Genomic DNA, 14,743 nt, shown 5'->3' with positions numbered 1-14,743 from the left:
TCTAGTAATCACTTTAAGAAAATATGGAGGACTATTTGGCTTTATGATAACACGATGTTCTTCTTGTCCTCTTACACGAAAGTTCCCTTTCTTTAATGGTGTCACTTATTTTATGCTCCAGAATTATACAGAAGCAAGCCCCTCTCCTACTTGAGAAGTGATGAGGAATGTGACGAAAGGCCAGTCTTAATTGATTCACTCAGGAATGCTCAAGTTAGAATTATGAATGCTAAAATAAAGCATTTATTTCAGTCAATACTGGCAACATTTATGGCATAAAATAAATCAGAATAAATCAGTAATAAAATAATCATGTATTCATCTCCACATAGAAAAAAATGTCCATAAGATATATTTAAAAGTACTGTTTCTGTTCAGTACTGGTGAAAATAGGAATGATAATGTCCAAATATTTTTTCCCAGAGGTGTGCAATGTCTCTGCTGTTGTGGCCAAACATTCTCAACCTAGTGCAGAGCCCCAGAGTCCCGGTGAACCTCCTGCGTGGGGCAGCAGTATTGTGAAAGTTCCATCTGGTATATTTGATATCAACGGCAGAAAAAGTAGCACTGGTAAGTGTTTGCATTTAAGTTATTAAGTAATTTTCTTTTAATTAATTTATTATCTTTTTGCTGCACTGGGTCTTTGTTGCTACATGCAGACTTTCTCTAGTTGTGTCGAGCTGGACACTACTCTCTGGTTGTACGCAGGCTTCTTATTGTTGCAGCTTCTCTTGCTGCTAAGAGCAGGCTCTAGGATGCGGGCCTCAGTGGTTGCAGCACATGGGCTCAGTAGTTGCACCTCCTGGGCTCTAAAGTGTGGGCTCAGTAGTTGCAGTACCTGGACTTAGTTGCCCCTCGGCATGTGGGATCTTCCCGGACCAGGTATCGAACCCATGTCTCCTGCATTGCAAGGCAGATTCTTAACCACTGAACCACCAGGGAAGTCCAGCACTTTTGTTATTAAGTGTGTAAAACATACTTCTATAGGTCCATGTGTGTCTTTAGTGACATTATAAATTGCTAGCTTAATTGTAATGAACATGCTCAAGGGTCAAAAGTAATAAGCTGAATCCTATAAATGGGCTAAAGAAGAAATTAAAATAGTTATTTAAAAATACTTCATTTTTAAAAGGAAGAGTATTAAATGTGTTTAGATGTTATTTGGAAACCTTTTTTAAAAAAATAAGACTGCATTCATGTATTGTGTAATTTTTTAAATTTTTCTTCATTTATGGCTGCACTGGGTCTTCATTGCTGTGTGCAGCCTTTCTCCAGTTGTGGTGAGCCGAAGCTGCTCTCCACTTGTGATGTGTGGGCATCTTCTTGTAGCAGCTTCTCTTGTTGCAGAGTCTTCTGTAGGACTCATAGGCTTTCAAACACGGGTTCGGTAGTGATGCATGAATTTGGTTGCTCTGCAGTATGTGGGATCTTCTCAGACCAGATATCAAATCTGTTCTCCTGCTTTGGCAGGTGAATTCTTAACCCTGGACTACCGGGGAAGTCCTGGAATACTTTTCTTACTGTTGTGCCTGTTCTGAGTTCTGTCCTCCTTTCTTATGGTTGATAATGAGAGACGAAACATACTTATCCTGAACACAGAGGCAATTATGTGGTCAGATTCCAAAGGGCTTGTGTGTAGCAGGGTAATTCCTATACCTGAAAGGATACAGAAGAAAAAGATTCATATCACTTAGATTCTACACAAAAATGCCAGCGGGTCTTTAATTTTTGTCCAATTATTATAGGTACCCTGAGCAACTTCTTATTTATGATTAAGTCATACAGTCACAGTGTTAGTTGCTTAGTTGTGTCCAACTCTTTGCAATCACATGGACTGTAGCCCACCAGGCTCCTCTGTCCCTGGAGTTCTCCAGGCAAGAGTATTGGAGTTGGTTGCCACTCCGTTCTCCAGGGGATCAGTATTTGTAATAAGTAACTCTATGGCATGTAACTCCCATAAATTTACTACTTTCAATTATGTTGTGGCCCTCCCAAATACCCGTAAGACAAACATTTAAGTGTATGATTTTAAAAGACAATGAGATTGGCCTGTGTTATTTGCGCTTGGCACCCCCCTCCAGTATTCTTGCCTGGAAAATCCCATGGACGGAGGAGCCTGGTAGACTGCAGTCCATGGGTCGCTAGGAGTCGGACATGACTGAGCGACTTCACTTTCACTTTTCACTTTCATGCATTGGAGAAGGAAATGGCAGGCCACTCCAGTGTTCTTGCCTGGAGAATCCCAGGGACGGGGAGCCTGGTAGGCTGCCGTCTATGAGATCGCACAGAGTTGGACACGACTAAAGCGACTTAGCAGCAGCAGCAGCAGCATAGTAGCTACAGTTCACTTCCCTAAGTCAGTTGTCTTATCTGTAAGTATATCTGTTTGTGACTTCGTAGAAGTTAATTTGCTTAGCTTTTTAACGTGGAAATACTTCTCATTCCTAAAGTTTTTTTGTTTTTTTTTTATTGTGATACCAATTTCCTTTATTTTGCAGGGGGTGAGGGCTTTTGTTCAAGAGGTGGAGCTAAATGTGTTTTTGAAAAAGTAACTGATATATCCTTAATCCTATTTTCCCAGCGTATTGATAGCAGATTAAAAAGAAAAAGGAGGGCAGAGTTTTCATCATCAAATGTTTAGAATCTTCTCAGAATATTGAAATGGACATAGTTCGGGGACTGGTGTGTTTTTTTTCTGTTTTTATTGATCTTATTTCCATGTTACATTTTGATGTAGAAAAAGAGTTATTCTATTAAGAAAGGAGGAAATGGAATGAGGCTTTTGCCAGTATGTCAAACATTTTAATTTATTTTAAATATGTCAAACCTATTTTAACATATTTTAAGTCAAAATCAATTTAAAATTGAACAAAATGTGCCTCTAAACTCCTAGAAATAAGAACCAGTAAATTTGCAAATATCTTTTCTAAAATATTGGTAAAAGTTTTTTGAAGTAGGTACAAACTTCAGAGTTACAAAACAGGCTGATTTAATTCCCCTAAAAGCTTTAAAAAATATCTCTAAATGCTTATTATTAGTCCTCTTTAGTTGGTTGATTATGATTATTAGATACCAATTTGGAATATTAAAAAGAATCTTTAAATCAATTTGAAAGATGAAAAAAAAAGACTTTATCAAAAACAACTTCTGCCCCAAACTCTAAGGTTTTTAAAAAACCAATGAGAATCCTAAATATGAATGCTTAGACTTAAGTTCTGCTAATCCCAGTGAGTCAGTGGTAAAGAATCCATGTGCAATGCAGGAGACCCTGGTTTGATCCCTGGGTGGGGAAGATCCCCTGGAGGAGGGCATGCTGCCTAGAGAATCCCATGAACAGAAGAGCCTGGCGGGGCTACAGTTCATAGGGTCGCACATGACTGAAGCGACTCAGCATGCACGCAGTGATGCAACTAGAGATAGTTTTTGGTTTTGGCGTGGAAAAAATTGCATGGTAGCAAGGAGTTAATGACTGCCTGCATCTCCTAAAAGCTGGGGGAGGTTCCTATAGACACTTGATGAAACATGATTGATCTCTGTGAAGGCTGAGATTATGTCTGTTTTATTCTCCATTGTATTAGCACTTCATGTAGTGGGTGCTAGTAGGCATTCAGATACTTGTTGAAGGAATAAACTTAACAGAAAAAATTTTGGCTATTCAGATTTTATTAGGCTTCTTATCATTTGCTGATTCTAAGCACTCCATTCTAGATCTTTTTATTCAGTACTTTGGAGAAGTAAGACTTTGGCTATAGCAAATACATAATCTATGACTATGAATTTGCTTTGTGCAAAGTAGATTTCTGGTAAATACTTGTTGAATTAGATAGAAGGTATTATTGAATTAGATAGAAGAGATTATTTCTTTTTCTGTCTGTTTAGCTGCTAAATCGTGTCTAACTCTGTGACCCCATGGACTGTGGTGTGCCAGGCTTCCCTGTCCTTCACTGTCTCCTGGAATTTACTCAGACTCAAGTCCATTGAGTCGGTGATGCCATCTAATCATCTCACCCTCTATCACCCCTTCCTTCTCCTGCCCTCAGTCTCTCCCAGCATCAGGATCTTTTCCAGTCAGTCAGCTCTTCTCATCAGGTAGCCAAAGTATTGGAGCTTCAGCTTCAGCCTCAGTCCTTCCAATGAATATTCAGGGTAGATTTCTTTGCTATCCAGGGGATTCTTGGTTTGATCTCCTTGCTATCCAAGGGATTCTCAAGAGAATTCTCCAGCACCACAATTAGAAAGCATCAATTCCTTGGCATTCAGCCTTCCTTATGGTTCATCTCTCATATCTGTACATGACTACTGGAAATAGTTTGCTTTGATTATATGGCTTTGACTATATGGATCTTTGTTGGCAAAGTGATGTCTCTGCTTTTTGATATGCTGTCTAGGTTTGTCATAGCTTTTCTTCCAAAGAGCAGACGTTTTTTAATTTTGTGGCTGCAGTCACCATCCGCAGTGATTTTGGAGCCCAAGAAAATAAAGTCTGTCACTATTTCCATTGTTTCTCCATCTATTTGCCATGAAATGATGGGACCAGATGCCGTAATCTTTGTTTTTGAATGTTGAGTTTTAAGCCAGCTTTTTCACTCTCCTCTTTCATCCTCATTAAGAGGCGCTTTAGTTCCTCTTCACTTTCTGCCATTCAAGTGGTATCATCTGTATACCTAAAGTTGTTGGTATTTCTCCTGGCAGTCTTGATTCCAGCTTGTGATTCATCCATCCTGGCATTTCGCATGATGTACTTTGCATGTAAGTTAAATAAGCAGGGTGACAATATACAGCCTTGATGTACTCCTTTCCCAACTTTGAACCATTCCTTTGTTCCATGTCTGATTCTAACAGTTGATTCTTGACCTGCATACAGCTCTGCTGTTTCTTTTTAGGTCTGCTATTTAACACAATGTATTTCTTAAGTTGAATGTAAAACTCTTAAAATATAAAACATGTTTATAGATTATATTTATTAATAGGTATGATATCTGTCAGTGAACAATACAGGTTTATACAGTATATATTGCATGATCTTTTCTTAAAATGTGTATGTATATGCATAGAGGATACAAGACATACTAGACATTAAAATGTTCTTAAGACACAGGGTTAAGCAGTGTTTTGGGACTTTTTCTGTATACCATCTAACCCTTCTGAATCTTTTACTCTATGTCTCACTTTCAAAAATCAGAAAAAACCATTTTTTTAATAAAAGTTATATCAGAAAATAGATGTATTTTTAAAATTGTACTTTCTCTTTTTAGGTAGTACATCAAGTGTATTATTTTCTAGTCAAGATCCAGTTGAAGATGCTGTCTTTGGTGAAGTTATTAATCTCAAGAAGAATGGTGACAGAGGAGAAAAAAGACAAAAGCATTTTCCAGAGAGAAGCTGTAGTTTTAGTTCTGAAAGTCGAGCAGGAATGTTACTTAAGAAGAGCAGTTTGGATTTGAATTCAAGTGAAGTAGCTATCATGATGGGAGCAGACGCCAAGATTCTCACAGCACTGACAAGTCCTAAGGCTTCTCCACTCCATAATGCAAGAGCCCACAGCTTTGGGAGTATTAGCTGCCATCCCGCTGACACTAGGACTCGCGCGTCTGAAAGCACTTGGGATTTGGAGCACCGACTGTCGGTGTTAGAGATGCTTGAGGAGAGCCAAGAGTTGATCGAGCCTGGGGTTGATGAAAATGTAGCTAAAGCTGCTATGACAAAGGACACATGTGACAGTCTACAAAATGATAGTAATCAGTCCAGAGACTCGAAAGCAGGTTCCAGAGATCTAGCAAATAAGAGAAATAGCTTGTATGGTGTTGCTAAAGCTGTTGAGAGGGAAGATGTTGAAACTGGACTAGATCCTTTGTCTCTTTTAGCCACTGAATGTATAGGAGAAAAAACTGATTCAGAAGAGAAGCTGTTTTCTCCAGTTATTGCACGTAATCTGGCTGATGAAATTGAAAGCTATATGAATCTAAAGAGTCCCTTAGGTAGCAAGTCTCCTAGTATGGAACTCCATGGAGAGGGAAGCAGAGAGTCTGGTGCTACCAGTACATTTATTCACTCTTTAGAGAGGAGATCAAGCCTATCTTTAGATCATGGTCCACCAGCACAGGAGAGTCCTGGAAGTGAAAAGGGCTCCCCTGCAGTGTCCAGGTCTAAAACTTCTACGGGGCATCTCAAGCAACAGACTCCCTCCAGAAGTCCTAAGGAACGTTCAACTTCTTTATCAGCACTGGTCCGTTCTTCACCACACGGCTCATTGGGTTCTGTGGTAAATTCTTTGTCAGGGCTAAAGCTGGACAATATCCTCTCAGGACCCAAGATGGATGTGCTAAAATCTGGTATGAAACAAGCAGCAACAGTAGCCAGTAAGATGTGGGTGGCTGTAGCGTCTGCCTACAACTACTCGGATGACGAGGTGAGAGTGTTGTATGTGTGTCATCTGCCTGATGTTGCAATGTTTAGAGTATTTTTTTAATATATGAATTAACTATTTAGATTTTTCTGGTAATTTTGTTTTTTAATATCTTAAAACATGCATATCCCACTTCTTTCTTGAAATGACTTAAGTATACATGTAAGGAATTTAATAATGAAGAAATAGAATATCAGGACTAATTTATAATTCCACAGCTCAGTCTAAACTAACACATTGTCTATTTAGTTGAAAGAATTAATGATTAATGTTTGATCTAATAATAATGCCATGTTGTATTTGCATATCACTTCACTTTTTTCAAATGGAGGATAATTGCTTTATAATGTTGTGGTGGTCTCTTGTGTGCATCATTGTGAGTCATTGTGTTTTTTAATATATATATTTGGGCTTCCCTGATAACTCAATTGGCAAAGAATCTGCCTGCAATGCAGGAGAGCCCAGTTCGATTCCTGGGTTGGGAAGATCCACTGGAGGAGGGATAGGCTACCTACTCCAGTATTCTTGGGCTTCCTTTATGGCTCAGCTGGTAGACAACCGCCTGCAATGCAGAAGACCTGGGTTCGATCCCTGGGTTGGGAAGATCTCCTGAAGAAGGGAAAGGCTACCCACTCCAGTCTTCTGGCCTGGAGAATTCCCTGGACTACATGCAGTCCATGGGGTTGCAAAGAGTTGGACATGACTGAGTGACTTTCACTTCAAATATATATGTGTATGTATATATATAGCTAGCAAGAAGCTGCTAGATGACACAGGGATCCCAGCCTGGCAATTTAGGACAACCTAGAAGTGTGGACGGGAGTGGGGGGAGGGTCAAGATGAATGGGATATATATTTAGTTACATATACTATATATAAGTTATATATATAATTATATAATTTATATAAAATATGTATGTTTTATATTTATATAAATTTTACATATTTATATATTATATATATATCTCCCTTCCATCTTGAGCCTCCCCCAGCTCTCCGCCACACCTCTGGGTTGTCACAGAGTTCCAGGCCAGCTCCCTATGTCATTTAGCAGCTTCCGGCTAGTTACACTTTACGCGTGAGAGTGTATATATGTCAGTGCTACTTTCTCAATTTGTCCTACCCTCTCCTTCCCCCACTGTGTCCACCAGTCTGTTCCACATATGTCACTTCACTTTTTAAATAACTTTAACCTCTCTTATTTCTTTAAGATACATAAGTCACTCTACAACTCAATTTATAGATTTCATACTGCATAAGTAAAGCTGCTAACTTTTTGTTGAAGTTAAGTTGATTTTATAATACTGTATTAGTTTTAAGTGTACAGCATAGTACACATTATATTCTGTTATAGGTTATTGCAAGATATTGGATATAATTCTGTTATAGATAGTAAATTCTTTTTGTTGTTTTTCTTTTTTTCTTTAATATCAATGTATTTATTTTAATTGGAGGCTAATTACTTTACAATATTGTATTGGTTTTGCCATACATCAACATGAATCCACATGGGTGTACATGTGTTCCCCAACCTGAACCCCCCTCCCTCCTCCCTCCCCGTACCATCCGTCTGGGTCATCCTAGTGCACCAGCCCCAAGCATCCTGTATCATGCATCAAGCCTGTACTGGCGATTCATTTCACATATGATACTATACATGTTTCAATGCCATTCTCCCAAATCATCCCACCCTCGCCCTCTCCCACAAAGTCCAAAAGACTGTTGTATACATCTGTGTCTCTTTTGCTGTCTTGCATACAGGGTTATCATTATCATCTTTCTAAATTCCATATATATGTGTTAGTATACTGTATTGGTGTTTTTCTTTCTGGCTTACTTCACTCTGTATAATAGGCTCCAGTTTCATCCCCCTCATTAGAACTGATTCCAAAGTATTCTTTTTAATGGCTGAGTAATACTCCATTGTGTATATGTACCACAGCTTTCTTACCCATTCATCTGCTAATGGACATCTAGGTTGCTTCCATGTCCTGGCTATTATAAACAGTGCTGTGATGAACATTGGGGTACACGTGTCTCTTTCAATTTTTGCATACATTGTAGACTATTACATTTTTTTATAGTGAAGGTATCATAACACATTTACAGGAGACTTGGAAAATTATAAAAGTTATATATAGTTATATATAGTTCCACTGTATAATACAATTATTTTTAGGTAGATAAATTAAGATTTTTATATGGAGTTTCAGTATCAAACTTTCAAAAATTAATAGAATGAATAGAAAAGTAGAAGGGAAGAGTAGACCTGAAAAGCACTATGAACCAAATGAGATAATTAAGATTTCTACAGTTTTCACACAACAGGATACAAATTCTGTTCAAATTTCCATAGACTGTAAACCAGAAGACCCTGGAACATATCTAGCAACATAAAACAAGGTGCAAACATTTCATGGTCTAATGTTATTGAAGTCATACAGAGTCTGTTCTCTTTGAGTTCAGTCGCTTAGTCGTGTCCGACTCTTTGTGACCCCATGAACCTCAGCATGCCAGGCCTCCCTGTCCATCCCCAGTTCCTGGACCACACCCAAACCCATGTCCATTGAGTCGATGATACCATCCAGCCATCTCATACTCTGTCGTCCCCTTCTCCTCCTGCCTTCAGGTTTTCCCAGAATCAGGGTCTTTTCAAATGAGTCAGCTCTTCACATCAGGTAGCCAAAGTATTGGAGTTTCATCCTCAACGTCAGTCCTTCCAGTGAACACCCAGGACTGATCTCCTTTAGGATGGACTCGTTGGATCTCCTTTCAGGGACTCTCAAGAGTCTTCTCCAACACCACAGTTCAAAAGCATCACTTCTTCGGCGCTCAGCCTTCTTTATAGTCCAACTCTCACATCCATACGTGACCACTGGAAAGACCATAGCCTTGGCTAGATGGACCTTTGTTGACAAAGTAATCTCTGCTTTTTAATATGCTGTCTAGGTTGGTCATAACTTTCCTTCGAAGGAGTTCAGTTCAGTTGCGCAATCGTGTCCGACTCTTTGCAACCCCATGAACTGCAGCACGCCAGGCCTCCCTGTCCATCACCAACTCCCAGAGTTCACCCAAACCCATGTCCGTTGAGTTGGTGATGCCATCCAACCATCTCATCCTCTGTTGCCCCTTCTCCCCTGGCCCTCAGTCATTCCCAGCATCAGGGTCTTTTCAAATGAGTCAGCTTTTCACATCAAGTGGCCAAAGTATTGGAATTTCAGCTTCAACATCAGTCCTTCCAATGAACACCCAGGACTGATCTCCTTTAGGATGGACTGGTTGGATCTCCTTGCAGTCCAAGGGACTCTCAAGAGTCTTCTCCAACACCACAGTTCAAAAGCATCAATTCTTTGGCGCTCAGCTTTCTTCACAGTCCAACTCTCACATCCATACATGACCACTGGAAAAACCATAGCCTTGACTAGATGGACCTTTATTGGCAAAGTAATGTCTCTGCTTTTGAATATGCTGTCTAGGTTGGTCATAACTTTCCTTCCAAGGAGTAAGCATCTTTTAATTTCATGGCTGCAATCACCATCTGCAGTGATTTTGGGGCCCAGAAAAGTAAAGTCAGCCACTGTTTCCATTGTTTCCATTGTTGCCATGAAGTGATGGGACTGGATGCCATGATCTTCATTTTCTGAATGTTGAGCTTTAAGCCAACTTTTCCACTCTCCACTTTCACTTTCATCAAGAGGATTTTAGTTCTTCTTCACTTTCTGCCATAAGGGTGGTATCATCTGCATATCTGAGGTTATTGATATTTCTCCCAGCAATCTTGATTCCAGCTTGTGCTTCCTCCAGCCCAGCATTTCTCATGATGTACTCTGCATATAAGTTAAATAAGCAGGGTGACAATATACAGCCTTGACATACTCCTTTTCCTATTTGAAACCAGTCTGTTGTTCCATGTCCAGTTCTAACTGTTGCTTCCTGACGTGCATACAGGTTTCTCAAGAGGCAGGTCAGGTGGTCTATTATGCCCATCTCTTTGAGAATTTTCCACAGTTTATTGTGATCCACACAGTCAAAGGCTTTGGCATAGTCAATAAGGCAGAAATAGATGCTTTTCTGGAACTCTCTTGTTTTTTCCATGAGCCAGCAGATGTTGGCAATTTGGTCTCTGGTTCTTCTGCCTTTTATAAAACCAACTTGAACATCTGGAAGTTCATGGTTCACGTATTTCTGAAGTTTGGCTTGGAGAGTTTTGAGCATTACTTTACTAGCGTGTGAGACGAGTACAATTGTGTGGTAGTTTGAGCATTCTTTGGCATTGCCTTTCTTTGGGATTGGAATGAAAACTGACCTTTTCCAGTCCTGTGGCCACTGCTGAGTTTTCCAAATTTGCTGACATATTGAGGTCAGCACTTTCACAGCATCATCTTTCAGAATTTGGAATAGCTCAACTGGAATTCCATCACCTCCACTAGCTTTGTTTGTAGTGATGCTTCCTAAGGCCCACTTGACTTCACATTCCAGGATGTCTGGCTCTAGGTCAGTGATCACACCATCGTGATTATCTGGGTCATGAAGATCTTTTTTGTACAGTTTTTCTGTGTATTCTTGCCACCTCTTTGTAATATCTTCTGCTTCTGTTAGGCCCATACCATTTCTGTCCTTTATTGAGCCTATCTTTGTATGAAATGTTCCCTTGGTATCTCTACTTTTCTTGAAGAGATCTCTAGTCTTTCCTATTCTGTTGTTTTCCTCTATTTCTTTGCATTGATCACGGAGGAAGGCTTTCCTTGCTATTCTCTTACCATTTGTTCTCTTACCATTATGGAATTATGTTAGAAATCAATATCAAAAGGTATTTGAAAATACCTTACGTATTTTCAAGTGCAGTGTGACATTTACACAGAGAGATCTTTGACTTGGCCGTTGAAATCCTCATTAAAGTTAAAAGACTGAAAAAATACAGAGTGATTGCAGAGAAAAAAGCATTTAAATGAGAATATTAGTATCAAAATGAGAAATCTCAAAGATACTTTAAAAACCTACGTAATTGGAAATTAAATGTCCACTTTTAAATGATGGGTGTATCAAAGAAGCTATAACAAGGAAAATTAGAAAATATTTGTAACATAATAAAAAATAAAAGAGAGTTTACCAGAATTTGTTGCATGTAGCTGAAGCTGTCAGTGCAACTAAGTACAATGTGGAATTTTGACTAAGGTGTGAAAACAATAGACACTAGCATAACATTTTGTGAAATTTGAACAAAATCTGTACTTTAGTTAATACTGTGTCACATGTTAATTTCCTTAGTTTTTTTAAACCACATACTGTCTCTTAGACAGTAAATTATTGTTGCTTATCTGTTTTACGAAAAGTAGCTTGTATCTGTTACATCCATCACCCTGATTTGCCCCTCTCCCCTTACTCCTTGGTAACCGCAAGTCTGTTTTCTATCTCTGTGAGTCTGTTTCTGGTTTCATACACATTCATTAGTGTTACTTTATAGATGCCACATATGAATGACATCATACAGTGTTGGTCTTTCTCTTATCTCACTAGCCGTAATACTAAGTCCTTCCATGTTGCTGCAGATGGCAATTTTTCATTTATTTTTTTTAAATGGCCGAGTAACATTCCATTGTGTGTGTGTGTGTGTGTGTGTTTATCACATCTGCGTGATCCTGTCATCTGTTGATAAGCACTTGGGTTGCTTCCATGTCTTGGCTATTTTATATAGTGCTGCTGTGAGCACTGTGGTGCCTGTCTCTTTTTGAATTAGTGTTTCTGTTTTTTCTGGATGTATACCCAGAAATAGTTTTATAATAAGGAAGGCATATAAGTCTTCTTTAAAGCATAAATTAAAAAGGAAACTGCTTAGTGAAATGTTTACTATCTTAAAGCATCAGCAATCACTTAAAGCATTACAGTCGCTGTAATCAACAATTACAGTGTTCAGAACTTTGTTCATGTTTTACTCCTCTAATAATGATGGTTGTTTTCAGAATAATCATATTGCTAGCAAAAATTCTCACAATTATCTGATCTTAATGTACTCATATTATCCACATTTTTCAGATAACATAATTAAAAAGGAAGTTAAGTCATTTCTGTAGGATCATTTCTGTAGGATCACAGTATGTAATGGGGAACCAAGATCACAGTCTGGCTCTCTTGACTCTTAAGCCCCTCCTCTGTTTGTACTGGGGTCTCTGATTACATTGGACGCAGTGAGCTCCTAGAGTTCTTTCATTTTATAGTTTGAATATTGGGATAAACCCCACAGTCCTAATTATACTAGGGTCACAGCATGATCTTAAAGCATAGGTCATTGCTTGAATGTCTTAAGAGTATGGAAGAGAAATTCCAAATAATAGAAAGAGGTCAAGGTTTCAGAACATATGGTGATGATGATTTTAGAATTATAGATGAATTTAATTCTGAAAAGGATAGAGTGAATATATTCTCATTGGAGAAGATCTTATGTATATATGTGGTATTTTATTTTTTCCAATTAAAGGAGGAAACAAATAGAGATTACAGTTTCCCAGCTGGCCTTGAAGACCATATTTTGGGAGAGAATATATCACCTAATACGAGTATCTCAGGGTTGGTCCCCAGTGAACTTACCCAGAGCAACACAAGCCTCGGCAGTAGTAGCAGCAGTGGAGATATAGGAAAACTGCATTACTCACCAGGTAATGGGGAGGATTGTCCTCTCTCCTGATTTATATGCCCATAATTCTTATCCCTGTACCACACACACACAGTAAGCCCCATTTGTCGAGATGATCGGGTAGATTTGTGTATAGCCACACCATGTTAACCACTGTTATTTTATAAGGTCTTAAAGTACTGTGTGGAATCAGACTGTGGCTTCCCTGGTGGGTGAGTGGTAAAGAATCTGCCTGCAGTGCTGGAGATGTGGGTTCAATTCCTGGGTTGGGAAGATCCCTTGGAAAAGGAAATGGCAACCCACCCCAGCATTCTTGCCTGGGAAATCCACTGAGTTTTTTATTTATGTATATTTGTGGATTGTATCATTAGTTCTCATACTTTAGTGTATCTCAAAATCACCTGGGGTATTTGTTTATAAGTATATACAAATATCCAAGCCCTAGGCTAAAACTTTTGAGACTTAATCTGTGGAATGGGACTTTAAGAATATATATTTTTGACCAGCTTTCCAGGCGAATCAGTTATTTACTAGAATTTAGAATTTCTTTGCTATATTACTGAAATCTCCTAGTTCTGTGTTATTTTTTAAATTGTAATTTTATTCATTTTCTCCAACTTTTTATTATGAAAAATTTCCAATACTTTAAAAAGTTCAAAGAATCATATAGTGAACAATCATATATTCTCCACCTAGATTTAATTAACTATTGTTAAATGTACATAAGTACATTTTGATAGTAAACCTTTTGAAAATAAATTGTAGACTTCATGGTATTTCCCCCTAAATATGCATTTCCAAAGAATAAGGACATTTTCATACATAATGTATTATGATGTTTACTTCTCTCTAGGTGAACTTCCATTTCTAAGAGGCATGAAAGGGCAGGAATTTGAAAAGTCAGATCATGGTTCTCCAAACACCAGCATGTCCAGCATCTATCAGAATTGTGCAATGGAGGTAAAAGTTCTATATTCAGCCCATAATAATAAAGTGGCAGTAAACATATTTTTATTTCAGAGTGGCATTTTAACAGAATTCTATGATACCTTTCTGGACAGAATAATAAAATAAGTCATTTTGTTAAATTTTCTGGTGTCTTATGTAAACAAGGCAAGAAGCTAGTAGTTTTACCTATAAAGTAATTGTTCTGTTATTAATTTCAAATGTGATCCACAGAATAAATACAATTCTATGTTTGTCTCGAGAGGATGGACTATTAAGAGTACCAAGACTATTAAGACCACTATTCACTGCAGTGGTTTTCAGTATGTGTGTTTTTCTGCTCTTAGGTTTTGATGTCAAGTTGTTCACAGTGCAGAGTTTGTGCAGCTTTAGTTTATGATGAAGAAATTATGGCTGGATGGACGGCAGATGATTCAAATTTGAATACAGCCTGTCCCTTCTGTAAAAGCAACTTCTTGCCTCTTCTCAATATAGAATTTAAAGACTTGAGAGGCTCTGCAAGGTTAGTATTGTAAAAGCTCCCTTAGAGAGGTAAGTACCCTCTAAAAGGCAGAAGAATGAAGTAGTCATGGTGTGCTCCAGGTGTTCCTTTCCTTGCCCTCCTTCATTTTCAGTATTTGAGAGAAAATACTAATATTGTAGGAGGCTGTTTTTCCATGTTATTTAACAAATGATTATTATTAATAGTTAATTTTTGGAGCTAAACTTTATAGGTTATATAAGTATATCAGTTATTATAA

At 38.3% G+C, this 14,743-nt stretch overlaps 1 protein-coding gene across 4 annotated transcripts in view; it reads left to right on the top strand.

Moving 5' to 3' along the window:
* Positions 1-14,743, top strand: part of DENND4C (DENN domain containing 4C) — a 117,521-nt gene that overhangs the window by 78,587 nt on the left and 24,191 nt on the right. For all 4 annotated transcript variants that reach the window (XM_061425200.1, XM_061425199.1, XM_061425201.1 and 1 more), the window contains 5 exons: positions 424-570; positions 5,256-6,409; positions 12,882-13,059; positions 13,891-13,997; positions 14,330-14,505. In XM_061425200.1, coding sequence (XP_061281184.1) covers positions 424-570; positions 5,256-6,409; positions 12,882-13,059; positions 13,891-13,997; positions 14,330-14,505 — 1,762 coding nt within the window. The remainder of the gene's footprint in view (positions 1-423; positions 571-5,255; positions 6,410-12,881; positions 13,060-13,890; positions 13,998-14,329; positions 14,506-14,743) is intronic.

Source organism: Bos javanicus, chromosome 8, assembly GCF_032452875.1.
Source record: "Bos javanicus breed banteng chromosome 8, ARS-OSU_banteng_1.0, whole genome shotgun sequence".
In the NCBI taxonomy this organism is placed as follows: Eukaryota; Metazoa; Chordata; class Mammalia; order Artiodactyla; family Bovidae; genus Bos; species Bos javanicus.
This window is presented reverse-complemented; position numbering and strand designations above follow the sequence as displayed.